General features: G+C 32.6%; 1 protein-coding gene across 2 annotated transcripts in view; it reads right to left on the bottom strand.

The window, feature by feature from the left end:
* Nucleotides 1-1,586: 1,586 nt before the first annotated feature.
* Nucleotides 1,587-18,741, bottom strand: part of PLOD2 (procollagen-lysine,2-oxoglutarate 5-dioxygenase 2) — a 122,103-nt gene continuing 104,948 nt past the window's right edge. Inside the window, exons 11-20 of one of the 2 annotated variants that reach the window (XM_065942303.1) lie at nucleotides 16,857-16,961; nucleotides 14,398-14,523; nucleotides 11,871-12,012; nucleotides 10,664-10,726; nucleotides 9,550-9,663; nucleotides 5,876-5,941; nucleotides 4,750-4,854; nucleotides 3,431-3,577; nucleotides 3,196-3,321; nucleotides 1,587-3,023 (exon numbers count right to left, since the gene is read on the bottom strand). In XM_065942303.1, coding sequence (XP_065798375.1) covers nucleotides 2,868-3,023; nucleotides 3,196-3,321; nucleotides 3,431-3,577; nucleotides 4,750-4,854; nucleotides 5,876-5,941; nucleotides 9,550-9,663; nucleotides 10,664-10,726; nucleotides 11,871-12,012; nucleotides 14,398-14,523; nucleotides 16,857-16,961 — 1,150 coding nt within the window. In that variant the 3' untranslated portion in view covers nucleotides 1,587-2,867. The remainder of the gene's footprint in view (nucleotides 3,024-3,195; nucleotides 3,322-3,430; nucleotides 3,578-4,749; nucleotides 4,855-5,875; nucleotides 5,942-9,549; nucleotides 9,664-10,663; nucleotides 10,727-11,870; nucleotides 12,013-14,397; nucleotides 14,524-16,856; nucleotides 16,962-18,741) is intronic. The other variant, XM_065942304.1, reaches the window with a different exon arrangement.

The following is an 18,741-nucleotide window of genomic DNA, read 5'->3' as shown; positions in this document are numbered from 1 at the left end:
AGGGAAAATATTCACATTGAATCCTATGCACATTAAGAATTAGACAACATTAGCATTTAAAGCCCTTCAGTAATATATGTATACACACAAACACACACACACTCATATACATGTACCCACAGTCACCAATACTTACTATTGTCATTAATACACTTCCTTTACTCAAATTAAATTACAAATAGGATTGCTTCTTGCTACTGTTTTTATCTTTCTTTAAATTAAAAATTAGTACACAAATATATTTTCATAGTAAAAGATTTTAGTTCCTCAAAAAATTAAGAATTGCAATGATATGATCTTCCACTTCTGAGAATATATCCAAAGGAAACAAAATCATTACCCCTAAAAGTTGTTTGCACTCCCATGTTCACTGAAGCATTACTTACAGCAGCCAAGACATAGAAACAACCTAAAGTGTCTATTAATCGATGAATGGTTAAAGAAAATGGAAAATATGATGTGTATACACACACACACACACATTTGCAAGGGGAGGAATATAATTCAACCATGAAAAAGAAATATTGCCATTTGTGACCACATGGATGAGGCTCAAGAGCATTGTAGTAAGTGAAGTAAATCAGACAAAGACATATAAGTGTGTTCTCACTTGTATATGGAATTAAACAACAACAACAAAAAAACTGAACTCACAGAAAGAGAGAACAGATTATTGGTTGCAAAAGCTGAACATGTGTCAGCTTACAGCTTCCTCTATCCATCTAATCCTGCCTGTTTTCCATCTTCCAAATTTTTGATCTACTTATGGGGATTTGTCACACTTTCACTAATCATGACTTGTTCTTTTTAAGAGTACACTTCATATCATTTCAAGAAGTCTGGGATGAGGGGGAACATAGAAAATATGCTCAGTTGGTTGCCTTCATCCAATTTCTGGAAACATGGCATGAGATTAAAATAGTTACTATAAATCACCACCCACAACTGTAAAGAATTAGGATCTACTTATGTCTTTCATGTCAAGTGTACCACAAGGGCATTGGGCTGGCTTACACTAGTAGAACTATTTTTTATAACCAAAGTCTGTTCTGAATGGTTGGTATCCATGACATAGCAGTACATATTTAGAAGAGCATCCTTGAAGTACAATAGTATAATTCACAAATAATTAATAAAATGTCTTCTACCAAACTGATGGATAGTAGAAATTATTGGATATGAAGTGCCACTAAAGAGCAGAAACAAGGTAGAATTACAACTCTTTATCTCCTAAATCCATCTCTCAGTAATTATAACATCTTGTTCACCACATTTTTAGTGACTGGGTCAGTGCCTGGACCATAGTAGGGACTTGAGAAACACCACTGAATAAATACATACAGAATAAACAAATGTTTTGTCTATTTTCTCACTTGTGAAATAAATCAGATGAACTCCCTAGTCAGTCTGAAATGTAAGATACTACAATTCAATTGGAAATTCAATAAATAGTGTTCATTTAGTTTGGATATCAGTAAACATACCAAGCAAAATAAAATCACAGCTTATTCTATCTAGATATTCTTTCAGTTCACTCCACCATCATTCTCTTCTAAAAATAAATGACCAATAATAAAGAGAACAGAAACATTTTAAATTATTTTATTTTTCATAATTTTCTAACACACAGTGTTAGAAAAATGAAATTTGGCACCATGACTTAAAACTTTTTTTTCAAGTTTAACCTTTAAATTAAAAACAGTAGCTACAATGAGAATATTTAAACCTCACTCAGAATAATGGTGAAAAAATCAAGTCGCAAAATTGTTTGTGTTGGGAAATTTTTTGAAAGTGGGATAAAAGAAAAGTAATAAAAACAGTAAGAAGGATAAAATGGAGACTATGCTGTGAAGACAAAAAAGTGAATCACCCTCCTGAAAAAAAGAATTAGGAGGAAGACAGAAGGTAAAAGGGAAGAACAAAGGCTCATCAACTTTGTTTTCCTGATACAAAATTCAAGTACTTAGAGTTTTATTAAAAAAAAAAAAATCATGTGTTACGACTAAATCTCAATGAAATTTTCCTTTTCCTCATTTTCTAGAATTAAAAATGACCCTGTCTTGACTTAAGGGCACTTGATGATCTTAAGTTGATGCTTGATGTACTTTTGAAGAAATCAAAAGACTTGAAAGCTTTCCTAAATCTAACATCTACTTAATCTAATCCACCTTGGAAAATTTATCTGAAGGACCATAAAGCTTGATTTCTAAGGCAAATGTAAAAAACAATCTAACAATCTAAACAAAAATGTTTTCCACTGGATATGCACCTCAGTTGTATTTTCTGCTAAGTTTCTTGAGGAAAAACATTGCATTATATATTGTTCCTCATATTCCTTCAATAACCACCAAAAAACGTCCCAGTATAGGTGGTCAAAGAAAGTACTTATGCAATTAGTTGCATACAAATCCAGTTAGATCTCCAGTTTTCCTGCATTTCAAAACTTGAACTTTTCATTTATATCCATTTTGTCTACATGTTGATAAACAAAATTCTTCTCACTCTTTTAATAAGAAAATATTATTAGTCTCATTTGTCACTTGTACATCTGTACCTGAATCAACTAAAACACAAATTCGGAAAACTGTCATTATTCTCAGAGACAATAAGGCATAGAAATAAATAATTGCTTTTACATATTTTTTTCCTTTCTCTTCTTCAATCTGTGTTTTAAGGCTCAGAGCAGACATTTAGAAATATCAAACAATTTTTTTAGGAAAAGTTTTTCAAATGTTTGGCCTAAAGTGAAGTTGTTTTGTGGAAGTTATTTAAATATTCCTCTCATCTTCTCAAGGACAACTTCAAAGGCATGTTCATGCCAGTCATCCATTCCAAAAGAAAACTCAATTCAATGAAAAGAAAATAACTTAGGGATCTATAAATGACACAGCGATGTATCTTGTTCCGTTTTTAACAGGAAGTCCTTCATGCAGATGGGTGAGTCTCCCTGGATGCATGAAACTCCAGCCTTTCCTTGGTGACTCAATAGAGCAATTGTACCTTAGAAATTTGCATCCACCTCCCTAAAAGGATAGAGAAATAAATGTATCAACTTATTATATTTCAATTTTAATGAGTGATAAAATTCAAATGATGTTATCTAAACAGAATCTAAAAAAAAAAAAATAAGGCAAAGGCCATTTCATAATGACATATTTGTTTTGAAAAAATATAAAATAGAAAAACCATAATAACCTGAAAATCTTCTCCCACATTATTGAGTGCAATGTTGATGGTAAATGTAGAAGCATCATGATGAGGGCGAAGGGAGCGCTGTCTTTCAGGGGAGTATTTTACTACAAAATTCAAGAGTGCAAATCCCTAAAAAAAGCAAAGTAAACTAATGGATTCGCTTATCAATAAAAACATAAAATAGCACATTTGTGTAAAAACTGGTAGGAGTAGGTAGCAGTAGTGGGAGGATAACTACCTTAGTATAATAGCCTGCAAAGACTTTCAGTGTGACAGGCGCAATAAACTCCCGGATAAAATGAAGCCATACATTTTCCAGACCAATTTGCTTCATGTGGATATCATCGGTTGGGACATTTTCATAGCCACCAGATATACGGCTATCCTGGAAAGAGCATTCATGACATTATAAAGTGTGGTCCATGTGCAATTCACACTCACTTTGTCTTGGAATTTTTTTCAACCACAAGATCATAATAGACAATAAAAATAGCAGTTCAATTATGGTGTACCATCTGCTTTATTGCACAACTATCAAAATAACTTAGATAACATGGCTTTGCAAATGTATCAGTGATGAAGCAAAGTATTATAGAGTAAGTAGACTGCTTTCCTATTTATTTAACAGATATTTGAGGTCTAATGAGAAAATAAATACAATTGATCACCAAAGCCTTTTCATGTCCCCTTAAAAACGAGTTTTTTGACCCTTCAGGAAGTCTTAGCTGCTTGATGGGCATAGATTTTGTTTGTCTGCACCTTGGACTACTACCTGTCACTGAAAATAAACTTTTCCTGCCAATCTTCTCACTTCTATCTTGTGGCCCCCAAATTCCTTCCATGATTGCTTTTCATTTTCCTACAACCTGCCAACCTCAAGTTCTTCCTCATACTTCAAACTTCTGCCTTTCTGATCAGCTGACTAGGTGGGTATATATTTGAGCAGAGGCATTAATACTCCAGGGTATTCCACTAAAATTCCTTGGTACTATAAAGGACCTGGTATCTGTGGGTTCTCAGAGGAAAAGAAATACATTGAACCACCAACAGTAATGCCTCCTGTCAAGTCTTTGAATGTAAATGCAATACTGTATTACACCAAAGGCATTCAAACAGATTCCTCCTTCCTATGCTTACACACAAAAAAATAGCTTTGGCAGTCAACCAGATAAACTTTGTTTTGGTATTTTCACTATAGCCTACTGTGAAAACACAGAGAATTAAAAAAAAAAAAAAAATGGCCTTGGAGAAGAGCAATATCACACAATAAGCCTATATGACCTTACCATCCCCAGCCAGGGGACACAGACCCCGAAGGATCACCCAGTGTAATTGGAGATAAAATTGAGGCCCAGATAGATTAAGTGTTAAAAAATGATTGGCAGAATTAGATGAAAATCATAGTTCTCTTGACAGCCTTGGGTAGCCCCTTCATTGAGGTCTAGGACTCAGAGATGTAAGACAAAAAGTACAAACCTCCTTCACTTTCTCTAAATACCTATACTCCTCCTTGCCCTACATACACATTTTAGTTCTTAATGTAAAATGATAACTTACATGATGCTTCCCTCCAGACCACTGGCCATAATGCTCCATTTCTTCCACCAATTCATCACAGGCTTTTTCAGAAAATATAGGAAACCAAAAAACATCTGGACAAGGCTACGTATAAAACATGACACCACCATTAAGAGAGCAACATTTTGTGTCTTTTTACTAACAAATGGCATTTCAAAAGTAATATTCAGTATTTATCTCACTTAGATGCCTTTTTAAGAAGTTTGCCCAACAATAGTGACACTACTGTTACAAACAATAGATTTTTAAAAAACAATTTCTAAGACTTTTATCTTGCATTTTAACCTTTATGAAATCAAGACCTGTTCTTAGACTCATGGTTGGCTAGGCAGCCATTGTGATATAGTTGCTAATGACACAGGGAATGTACACCTGGTCAGATATTGATTTTGTTCTCAACATGTGTGCATGTATGCATCTGTATGTGTGCAAATGCATACATACATCTAGTTGGTGTTACATTTGTTGACCTGTTCTTTGATACACCTTTTTAAATGATACATTATGATTTGTCATTGAAATGAAATGTTATTATGCATACAGTGCCCTATGACATACAACACCTTTGCCTCAATAAGTCTAACATAGCTCTTTCAATGTGCGTCATAGTTTAATTGGCAGTAAGTTTTTTCCTTTCTCACAGTGAACAAAATAACAGCATCTCAGAATTAAACACCCTTTACATTCTCTGAAATAAGGTATTAGCAATAATTTGGAACATTAATCTAAAGCAGAGTTCATTTTGAAAGAAATCTCTTTGAGAAGTGATGTTTGGAGTCCAATTTCTTCAAAGATGAACTTTCACTGAAAGAGGCTTACACCAGAGATCTGTCAAAAATTTATTTCTGAAATGGTTATGACATTGGGAGTATGCTAAAAAAAACAGCATGACCTTAATATTACTGTTAATTTTCATTTTTCTACATGTTAAACTATCTGACCTTCAAGGCTGTAAAATTGGTAATTAAGTCACATGAACTTTACCTAAAGGACAGTTTCTCTACTTTCACAACACCTTCTGCTACAGAGTATTACGTTAATAATATTCCCTACTAGAAAGTATAACAAAAATGCTCTATATATCATAGTAATTTCTAATACAAACCTGTTCAACTATATTTTCAGTGAAAATCTTTGAGTAATCTCGGTTTATATACTTTTCCTTCCAGTCCTACGGGGGGGAAAAAAAAATCAATTGCTCAGATTAAAGCAAAAACCTTTCCATGAATACTTTAAAGGAAAATATAAAGTATATGCACTTTAGAAACTGCTCAAGCAATTTATAAATGACTATGTGTAGTAGCAAAATAGAAACTTTCAGAAACCAGAGTTTATGCTTTCTAAACTTTGCCTGATTTTTTTGTATGTTGAAAACATTCTGTGAAAATTTTTTATTTATGCAGTTTTATAACTCTATTTTAAATTCTGAGTAATCTTATAGTCTCTACATTTGTATGCTGTATTCTATGGATATACATGAGTTATGTGTGTTTAGTCCCTCAGTCATGTCCAACGGTAGCCCATCAGGCTCCTCTGTCCATGGGGATTCTCCAGGTGAGAATAATGGAGTGGGCTGCCATATCCTGCTCCAGGACAGTTATACATAGCTGTAGGCAAATATGTGTGCTTTAAAAGTGAAAGACAGGGAACATAACTCTAGCAACAAACGTTAGTAAAAATTAGCAAGTTAATCAACTTGGCCTTGCTTATATACTTTTATAGTGAATTACTCTAAAATAATTTTGATTTTTTAAAATATATTCATGTGTTTGTTAGCCAAAGAAGACATACAGATGGCTAACAAACACATGAAAAGATGCTCAACATCACTCATCATCAGAGAAATGCAAATCAAAACCACAATGAGGTACCATTACACGCCAGTCAGGATGGCTGCTATCCAAAAGTCTACAAGCAATAAATGCTGGAGAGGGTGTGGAGAAAAGGGAACCCTCTTACACTGTTGGTGGGAATGCAAACTAGTACAGCCACTATGGAAAACAGTGTGGAGATTTCTTAAAAAACTGGAAATAGAACTGCCATATGACCCAGCAATACCACTTCTGGGCATACACACTGAGGAATCCAGATCTGAAAGAGACACGTGCACCCCAATGTTCATCGCAGCACTGTTTATAATAGCCAGGACATGGAAGCAACCTAGATGCCCATCAGCAGATGAATGGATAAGGAAGCTGTGGTACATATACACCATGGAATATTACTCAGACGTTAAAAAGAATTCATTTGAATCAGTTCTAATGAGATGGATGAAACTGGAGCCCATTATACAGAGTGAAGTAAGTCAGAAAGATAAAGATCATTACAGTATACTAACACATATATACGGAATTTAGATAGATGGTGGCGATAACCCTATATGCAAAACAGAAAAAGAGACACAGAAATACAGAACAGACTTTTGAACTCTGGGGGAGAACGTGAGGGTGGGATGTTTTGAAAGAACAGCATGTATATTATCTATGGTGAAACGGACCACCAGCCCAGGTGGGATACATGAGTCAGGTGCTCGGGCCTGGTGCACTGGGAGGACCCTGAGGAGTCGGGTGGGGAGGGAGGTGGGAGGGGGGATCGGGATGGGGAATACATGTAACTATATGGCTGATTCATGTCAATGTATGACAAAACCCACTGAAATGTTGTAAAGTGATTGGCCTCCAACTAATAAAATAATATTAAAAAAAAAAAAAAAAATAAAATATATTCAAAATGTGTATTTTCACTTCAGCTTTAGATTAGTATCAAAGAATGTTCAATGGGGTTACTAACATTATCATAACTTTCAGTTAGCAGAAATTAAGGTTTAAGACCATGTATTGAAAAATAGATCTTCTTCATACTAACTCATGCACCTGAGTGTTCTCTTAACCTAATCACTGACACACCAACCTCACACTAAGATACAACAATTTTTGTCAATATCAACTAAGGAATCTTTTTCCTGGGTTAAGTGTTTTACTTAAAAACCCAATATTTAAAGGGTATATCTTAAAATAAGATTCAATATCCACAATGATCTTTTCTTAAATATATTTAGACTGTTTAACAAAATTCTTAGTGTTCTCTTTGTAAAGTACAAATAGTAAGCAAGTAGGGAAAAACTGAGGTAAGGACTCAAAATAATTTCAATCAAAATATGTTTCAAAAAATATTTGTCTGAAATATATCTTTTGAGGCCACATTTAAAAAGGGTCCTGATAATTTATTTGCCATTCTTAGTTTTACATTTCTCTGCTTATGTGCAACTCAGATATTTTTAGATCTGGAAGAACCAAAACTATCTTCAAATTCTTTAACAAAATTAATTTATATATAGTGTGTAAAGTATGTATAGTATGTATAAGGATCAAATTACTCATTATCCCCTTTAATATTTATTGGTTCTCTGATTCTAAAATATGGGGGAAATTAAAAGTAAATAATCATACATAACATTTCAGAATCTTTAAACGTTTTTAAGTATTCGTTTTGGGCATCATTATAGATTTTTTGAAGTTAAAGAAATAAGACCTTAAGATTTTACATTAAAGCATTATTATTAACTTTTTATTTTAGACTGTTTTCAAATATCATTGAACAAATTGACTTTATTAATTTCTTAGTAGTTCTGATAATGGGGTAATATTAAATACTTTGCTATGGGATATCCTTCATGAGACATATCAGTCAAGCTAATTTACCAAAACTAGAACAAAGCCATGGAAAGAAAACCATTTCCAATTTCTGATATATTCATTGCATACTCTCCAAAGATTTTAAATCGCACACAAATATCTACACTTCAGGATATAACTTGGGATTTTTTTTCAGGAAGCTAGTATTAGCCAAGAAATCAAATAGTTGTATCTCTCAAAATACCAAGCGTTCTAGTGCCAAAGTAAAATAGGTAATTCCATCCTCATCATTTTAAAAAAGAGCCCGTTTTCAATTCTACTCCTGTGAAAGATGGAGATACGCCACTAAAGTGAAACAGTACTTTTAAGACACACAAAAAAGTCAAAAGATATTCTTTTTCCAACAACAGAGTTTTAGAGACCATTAAGTCTACTATTCCCCAAAGTCAACACTTCTACAAAGTAAAAGACAATTCTCAACAGGTGGATTGAGTTTTCGTAATTTAAAACTTGACTAATAGCAAGGAAAAAAAACCCATAAATAGATTTTAGTGAGTATTTTCCCTTAAATAAATGTGCCATCTTGCCTAAAGAAAACCGATTAAGACAAAAATGAATTAATTCCTTCGTGATTCAAAAATTATAGAAAAGAAATAATTTTGGACATAGTCTCCTCAACTTAAGACTTTCTCTATATGCTGATTCCACTTTGCAGTTTTCTCTAGCTATCTTTAGAGTACATTCCCAGAATTTTTATTTAAAAACTATTTTAAAATGCATTTTCTCAAACTAACTCCTTGCATTTTATTTCTGAAAGTCAAAATGTAATATTGCCATACATGAGCTATTCATAAACACTTTCTTCTGAAATTCAGATTGAAAATTTATTGCTGTTTTGAAATACATATAACAGAAATATTAGGAGAAATCAAAGAAACTGATAATTCCATTATCCAAACTTAATATATCTTTAAAAAGAAAGTTCTTAGACAAGAAATACAATAAATTAGGCCTGTGATTACATAATTAAAAATACTTCTTTAAAGTCTCTTGCTGTATTTCTGTATTATTAACCTAACTGATTTATATCCATTTAGAGTTACAAAAAAAAAGTAATAAATGAAGCTGAGCATGAAATACATACCACAGGATTTTCAAAAATCTGCCAGAGGTCATTGTTAAAATGGGAAATATTGTAATTAGCAGTTGACAATAGTCTTCCAAATTCATGTCTATTAGAAATGTACATAAAAACACCCTATATACCAAAAAAATAATAGTATTAATAATATTGGAGGAAAATATAAGAAAATAAGTTTAACCACATGAAAAATTTTACAAAAGATATTAATTTCAACTTTTATCTCTTATTCAGGAACATGCATTTTTATTTTTCATATAAAACATGCATAATTTAAAATAAAAGTAGAATTTGATTAATTATGAATTCAGACACCACACAAAACTAATTGATAGCACTGACACTCAACTGAAGAAAAGAGGAGGAAGGACTGTTTTTGTCCCTTTCTCATTGGTCCTAGATGTAGACATCAGGGAAAAAGAATTCCTGTTTGAAAGCAGAAATATTTTTGAGACGCCAAAGTGCAATTAATTGTACCTCTTTTGGCTTCTTTTCCTTTCAAAGAAGATATCACATTTTTAAACAAAAATTCAAATGTCAATATTTTATCAGTCTATTTCATACTTTTATGTTCTGATGTTTAAAGATTGAACACAGAATTTACTCTTGTATTAAGAGGCAACTAAAGAAAATCAGTTTCTTGTCCTTGCCCCAAACCTAATAAATATGGCAAACACCATTAAGGTAAGGTTGTTTCTTTTTGTACCTGTTTTAATGATAAAAAGAGTTGGTTATTAATAAAAAGAAAATTAGTGAAGAGTAATCAAATTTCATTTTAATCAGGATGTACTTTATACATACTCCTACCTCTTCTCGCCTTAAAAAAAAACAAAAACAAAAACTAGAGAAACTAGTGAAAGTGATTTGTATTTAACTTTTCCATCTGTCACCCATAAAATGCAAATCAGTCTGAAGAACTAACAGCTGAATATCACACATGCCTATCCCCAACACACAAAACACACGCTCACATGTACAAATTCAGAACCAGTGAATACCAACAGTTCACACCAAGCTAAATGAAAAGAAGACTCTTAAAGAAACTTTACTTTTAGGCAATATACAGTATCTAGTATTTTAAATAAATAAACAAAAATAAAAGTAAATAAAATAACACCTTTGGGGGGCTGAGCATTTGGAATGTTTCCGGAGTAGGGGAGTCTTTTTCCCTTTGTAAAGTCTAAAATGAAGAGAAGGATTGGGTAAGTTGACCTGCACATCCACTCTCTCAGGTATTCTTAGGTAAATAAAAATAGCAGCCCCTGAGAAAAAGCTGACATTCTGAAATGTCCTTCACAGACAGCATGCAGGACAAGCAAAGCTTACAGTGCACATAAAGAAACAACTCCAGCCCTTTTTTTATTTTTCTGTTGGTCAAACATAAATCCAAGCTCATTCCTTAGTAAGAGTTTTCATTAGACACAAAATTAAGAAAAAGGAAAAAAAAAAAAAAGTGTAAGAGAGGCCATTCCAGGGTGCGCTGTTGAGTCAAATAGCCAAACATGAGCACAAATTACAATCACAAGTACTGAGTACATTCAATGTAACAATGGACAAAAGTTTGTAGGAAAAACAAACATATTTCAAGTAACACATGCCTTATTAAACTAGAAAAAAGTACTTGCCAACTTTCCTGATTTTTCCATAAACACATTTGCTTATACAAATTTGAATAAAATAACCCAATCACTTCTAAAACAGAAAACCATATAAGTATGTTTTAAGACACACTTATACACTTTGAAAACAGTTTTCTACAATCACTTCAAGTTTTATAATGAAAATATATTATAGACTAGCAATGTATGATTAATTTTTCACACAAACAGGCTACATATTTTAATTCTTCTCCCAGTTTAGTGGTAAGGGACCTATTTTTTGAAAGCATGGGATGAATAATGACAGAGAAATACTGGATACTGACTTTAGGACAAAAGTGTGTTTTTCTTAAATATGTAAATCATCATTTCACCCAGGCTTCATCTATTAAGTTTAATTAGGTCAGATTTTTCAGTATAGAATTTCAAATTAAAGACGAATTATTAAAAATGCAAAGTTGATTTGTAACCAGTCTATGCTTACAATTGAATATCTTATTGTTGCCTGTGAGTTAGCCTAAGCCAAACTTTTTTCCAGTTGTTTCTGCAGGTGTTGCACAGGCAAGTTATTCTCCATAATTGCTCCCAATATTTCAATACAGAACCAAAAAATTGGCTAGTACTTACAAATTAGAAAGAAAAGGTCATCAAAACAAATGACACATCAACCGGTAAAGCAAGCCATCTTATACAGACATTCAAGCAAGCCATCATCATATTCCCTACCATTTCTCTAGCATTTCGGCAAAGAGCCATATCAGGATCCAGTTTATCACGAACAAAATAGTTCCTTTCATTCATCTCTGATCGGAGGGTCTTTCCTTTAATTAAGTACACATTAGCCATGTATGGGACATTCCATATCCCTCTGAAAGTAAAGATAAGACATTCCAAAATACCACAAATACAAAATATTTAAAGTTTTATTTTTATGGTTTTAAAACAAATGCCTTGTATGTTTAAAATTTTGCATATATAAACTATGGAGTCAAGTTACACACAGATACAAACACATTTCATGATATCTGGCATATATACACACACATATACATGAGATTATTTGGTAAAAAATACATGAGTGAGTGAGTGAAAGTTGCTCAGTCGTGTCCAACTCTTTGTGACCCCATGGACAGTATAGTCCATTAAATTCTCCAGGCCAGAATACTGGAGTGGGTAGCCTTTCCCTTCTCCAGAGGATCTTCCCAACCCAGGGATCCTGCATTATAGGCAGATTCTTTACCAGCTGAGCCACAAGGGAAGTCCAAGAATACTGGAGTGGGTAGCCTATCCCTTCTCCAGAGGAATTTTCCCGATCCATATTATGAGCTAAATTAGTATCTCCCTACATAAACTTCATTTTAAAGTTGATGTGTTTGGCATTTTAGCTGTCATCCCTCACTTTGTTGACCAGTTAGAGTACAATATCCTGATGGGCATTTATGATTAAGCACTTCGATAGCAAAAACATCACATCCAGCTCACAGTGGCTTTGCAGAGCACTGAGCTTCCCTTCCCAAGTCTACACTCAGTGACTACATTGGAAGCTTGAAATCAGCCATAGTAGATGTATTCAGAAGACAAAGATGGGCAAAACTACAAACCAGGGCATCTTCTAGCCCCAAGAATCAGTTATTAGACATTTACCAGCGCACCACTGAACACAGCCTAAAATTCTCTTAAAATACAGTTTTTCGAAAGTCATTAAGCTATCTCAATTGTCTGTAGAAAAAAGAAGATATAAACATAGCTTGAAGTACACAAGTGATGGAAGACACTGTTTATTTCATCCCTCTTTCTTTCCCACACTTGTCTGCTTACTCTGAACATGACTCATTTCCTAAAAGCAATAAAACAGAAGTTTCACTTGAAGGGATATGTTTTGCTTTCACAGAACAGAAAGGGAAGATCCTGACCAAGAAAATGTAGTCAGAGACTGAAAGCAATATACATAGTATCATTTTGTCTTACTAGATGAGCTTCAAAGGAAATGTTCAATCAAAAATATATAGTGTGCCCACTGAATTCAGAAACTAATCACTGGTATGGTAAAGAGTACACTGTTTCACACACACACACACGTTGTAAGATGTCATTCTTTCATGCATCTCTTATACATAAGGTACATTCTTCTATTAACTAAATCAACAGCCTCTACTTTATTCTTTTCCTTTAGACAACAATGACAGGAAGTTGAACTAAAACAGCTTAAATGAAATATGAGTTCTCTATTTCCACTCTGTGAAGCCTTATTTCTGCCACACCCATGGACAACATCAGGCGTATAGTCTATACAAATCATCCCAGAAACTATTAAAGTATTTTGAAACAACAGAATATGATTGTAATAATATTTACTCAGTTATCATGCTTCTTAACTGCAGCTAACAAAAGACGTTATGACATTTATATCATTCAAATTAACTATTACAGGCCTATTGTAATTTTCACAAGAAAAATATCTCCACAACTCAACTGTTCAAAAACACTACGATTTTTTTTTTCTAAACATTAACCCTCTTTAATTGATCTGATGCATCTGAGAAATTAGGCAAAGCACTTAATGTCTCAGTCACTCTGGTTCAAGTCAGCTGTTTGAAAAAAAAGGATGACATTCTTCTATATTTTAACCTTAGCAAAAAGCTAATTCAACTGTGATCATCCTTTAGTTTAAAAAATATCAACTTCTGTGTCTGAAATAAGTATAAATAAAGCACATACTTTGTAGCAAGTATACTCTTTTCAAACTCTAGAAAATGGAAATTATATGGTGAAGAAACTTCTCTTTAAAGCAGAATACCAGCTATATCACACAGAAAATTCTTCAAAAGGAAATGATGGAAGGTTTAGTTGTTGGTGTTTTTGTTGACTCATTTATAAAGTTTATAAGCTATCAAACAACATTTATCCTGGCCACTAAATAAATTAGCTAAATAAAGTTCCCTTTCCAAACTTTAAAGAATATCCCTCTTCTAACAACCATAAGATATCTACCCATGGTAATCATACACTACCTTTTAGCATTTACCATAACTGAGAGTGTGTGCCTTTGAAGATTTATGGCAGTAAGAACAATTTTTAAAATATTAGTTTTATACTAGTATTGCAGGATCACAAGTGGTCTCCAAGGTCTTCAAATTTCCATTTAACATAAAGGAAAGAGATTAAAAAATGTTTGAAAACTCAACATAACATTACAAGACCATATCTTTACATAAAGATATTTCACATGAAAAGATCAAATCAAGTAACTTACACTCTATTCCCTTGAACAATATCCACATAATCTTCAGATCGAGCATAGTATCCATCAGGACTCAAGGCCCCCCAGAAGTTGGACCACAGTTTTCCATGACGAGTTACAAGAGGAGCAATGATCTTCCTAAGGAGAGAGAAACAAATTCAGATAATTATCCATTTTTTAACTGCCACAAAATTATGTGTTTGGGGCTTAACATGACACAGAAAACAATAAACCTTATTTAACACATATGCAGTTAGCCCAAAAAACTAAAATAAAATAGAAAGGAATTTCCTCCCTTCACTTATCCTTAAACAAGTACATTGCTGATTTTCAACCATGCTTGGTAAAAAGACTAATAAAAAAGAAAAAGTAATTGAAAATGTGAATGAAAGTATAAAAAAAAAACTTTTAAAAGGACCATACTTGCATCCAATAAAAGTGTAACTACCTTAATCATTTATTTTAAATATTTCAAAAATTATATTCAATGAAATCAAATACTTTCATTGTTATTAGGCAGACATAACAGTCCCTAGTGCATTAAGGTATCTCATAAATATTTGTTGAATAAAAAAATTTATGAATATGGGCTGAGATATCTGTAAATAGGCCAGTTTTCCTAAAGTTAAGTCCTGAATTACTTTAAAGTATGTTGCAATTTTTTTTTTTTTAACTTTTATAATGGGTTGTGCTAGCCCTGGCAACACTGAACATTTTTCTGGTTTTTGACTATTTTAGAAAACAAAATAGAATAGTGCTGTCTCACTATTTACCGGGAAAGGAGTCCCTTTGAGACAAGTACATGTTACAAATTCAAAACACGTCAGATTTCTTCTTAAGGAAATCTAATTTATAATGCATCAACATTTTTCAAATGAAGTAACAAATTCTGAAATTCCACTAGAATTAACTTAAAAATGATCTAAATTATAGTAGTGTGAGACAATTCTGAAGAAAATCTCACACAACTCCTTCAAGAGGGAGGTAATAGACCAACTATCTCCACAAAAAAACCATTTCACAACACTCCAATCTTGTGAAGACCACGTGTGCCCTTCTATTACCTATGGAAAAGTAATACATAGTCTACAAATACACTTCTTAAAACAATTTGTAGTTTATTTTTCCTGGTTCCTATTAGAATAAAATGTTAGCCAGATACATCTATAATCTGCTTTGTTAGAATACCCACAGCATTGGAAATAAAAACATAAATTAGAACTACATATTATGTTAATTTAAGGAATGATAATTCAAGACAACTAACAAGATCAAACACTTAATAGAAAGAAATCTTTTCATTATAATCTTAGTTGCCTGAAAGAGCTGGGCAAAGAGACAATGAAAGTGAAAATCCATCTGCTGTGTGCCTCAGTGTTTTTGAGTATGGAATTCTAAGATTAATACTGAGTAGCCTTAGATTTTGAATCCTCAAATTGACAAATTATACATAGGATGGGTTAAAAGAGGACAGCAGACATCTTACATGTTTTAATCTTCAAATTCAAAACAGCAATTTTAACATTTCATTGTTAACCATTCTATTTGTTAAGAGAAATAACTGTGTTAATATTTATGAACATACATAGATTAATACCTGGCACTTAATAAGCACTCATTAAAGCTGGGTTATTAGTGGAAATATTAATACTAGTAATACTATTACTGGGCTTCCCTGGTGATTCAGATGGTAAAGAATTCATCTGCAATGCAGGAGACCCAATTCGATTCTGGTCAGGAAGATTCTCTGGAGAAGAGAATAGCTACCCACTCCAGTATTCTTAGTTGGAGTATCCCATAGACAGAGGACTTGGCAGGCTGTACATAGTCCATGGGGCTCTGAAGAATCAGACATGACTGAGCAACTAACACCTTCACTTTTGTTTCACTTTCAATACTAGTGCTAGCAGTAAATTATTAAAATAAAGATTAAATCACTATAAGATGGTATAGATTGTGCCATTTTCTCACTTCAATTTGGCTAAATAAAAACAGGTACTGCCTAGTGATAATTAGTTCAGTACTAAATAAAATCACAAATCAGTCTGTGGAGTAATGTGCACCTCTGAAATTTCTTTCAAATTCTAAGAACTTCCAACTCTGCTTGTAGTAACTTTTTAGGTCAGAAGTTTTATGAAATTCTACTTTAAAAATATATTTAGAAAATAAAGCAATTCCAAATGTTACAGATAGATCACAATTTCATCTAGTTTAAAAAAATAGGCCAAATATAATTAATAAACATTACATTCGTGATTGTAACATACTGAATACATCTAAATTTTCATCAGGTTATTTTCTATTTGACTTCTCTAAAAAATACAAATTCTTAGAATTGAAAGCTGTAGAAAATAATCTCTTGTGAGTTTCCTCAATTTGCTAAACACAGATAAGTAATTATGGCATGTCCACATAAATGCAGAAAATAATTATAATTTTAAAATAAACTGACATTGAATCATATACAGTACCTGTTTTGTTCAATCAAAATTTTCAAAGTCCTTAGATTTGTCAAAACAACATCTGCATCCACACTAAAGTAATATTCACAGTTTTCATCCTGACGGCAAAAATCCCTTTGTTGAAAAACAAATAAAATAAGCATTAAGTAAACCAAATATTTGAAAATATTGGTTGAAAAATGTTAACATAAATCTCATGCAAAATAAGGTTTTTGTAAACTACTTATCTAATCAAAATAGTAAGACAATATCCAAAAGGGTAAATATTACTTTAAATTTCAAAATGGTCAGTTGATCAACACAGATGTTCATGGATAGAGCAATACTAAAAATTTTAGGGCAAGTGAAATATATTTTCAAGCCATGAAATACTTTAAACCATAAAGCATCAGGTCAAATGGGCAATTTATAATTCAGCATTTAGTCCTCTCTAAAAGGGAATCATACTTTATACTAATGTTTTTGTCAACAGAATTTTTTCACAAATCAAAGTATTTTCTACACACACCCACACACACACACACCCACAGAGCAAAATTCTGTACATCTACAATTTAGTTTAAGTGAAATATTGGAGCTACAGGTATATAATTCTTTAGGTATCAGTACTTTTTAAACTTGATTTACATGGAATTCTTTCTAACATAGTCACTGTCCTGCTTTTTATATGGGGACATGGATTATGATATATGCTTTTCCTGGTACAGTCTGGAGCATTATCATCAGGAACACAAAGGAATGAACTACTTGTGATACATGACAAGCTTCCAAATATTGTGGTTTCTGCATTTGGGGTTCTTTCTGAGCTCTCCTCCATCACTGCTGATCCAAATTATCACTTTCTGCTATTGACAATATTTATCTCCATAACACATTTGTTTCTAAGCAACTGTCAAACAGGATATGACAGGAAGATAGTTAAAATTGTGCAAAAAAGAAAAATTAGAGGAAATTATTTTAAAATACTCTATGTATGGTGACAGATGATAACTAGAGATTGTGGTGATTATTTCACAACATATGCAAATATTAAAGCATTATGTCACACACCTGAGACAAATATTATATGTGAATTATATCTCAATATAAAATAATAAACTAAAAATTTTTTTAAAAAGCAGCCCAGATTATCTTGGATAAAAATTGAAACATTTATACTACATGATTTCAAGATGAATATAAATTCTTGGTAATAAAGTGTGGCATTCATCTTAGAGCAACAAGATAGAATAGAGAGTTCCCAAGCACGCACAAATACTCAATCATCTAATTTAGGACCAAGGCCAACTCAATTAAGTAGGAAAAGAAAAGCCTTAAATTAAAAAGGAGTGGGGCTCTATAACAACCTAGTGAGGTGAGATGGGGAGAGAGATGGGAGGAAGGTTCAGAGGGAGGGCACTTATGTATATCTATGGCTGACTCATGTTGATATTTGGCAGAAAACAACAAAATTCTGTAAAGCAACGGATCCTTCAATTAAAAAATAAATAATTTTAAAAAGAGAAATAAAAGGAGTGTTGAAACAACTGGAATTTCATTTGCAAAGAATGAAATTTGACCCCCTACTTCACTCAAAACACAAAAATGTATTCAAGATGAATTGCAGGTTGAAACATCTAAGACATAAATGATAGAATGATAAAGCTTATGAAAGAAAAATTTCAAACAATGGATTCATGACATTAGAATAAGATTTCTTAAATAGAAAATAAATACCAAAGCATAAAAAATGAAACAGAATTTTATTAAGATTAAAATTTCTTCTCATTAAAAGGCAATACTTACAAAGCCAGAGTAAGATATCTTTCCATACCCAGTAGGGTGGCTAAAACAAAAAGATGGGCAATAAATGTTGACAAACATGTGGAGCAGCTGGAGCTATACCACCTTGCTG

The sequence above is a fragment of the Muntiacus reevesi genome, chromosome 8 (genome assembly GCF_963930625.1).
Source record: "Muntiacus reevesi chromosome 8, mMunRee1.1, whole genome shotgun sequence".
Taxonomy (NCBI): Eukaryota; Metazoa; Chordata; class Mammalia; order Artiodactyla; family Cervidae; genus Muntiacus; species Muntiacus reevesi.
The sequence above is the reverse complement of the archived record's forward strand: the minus strand, read 5'-3'. Positions and strand labels throughout refer to the sequence as shown.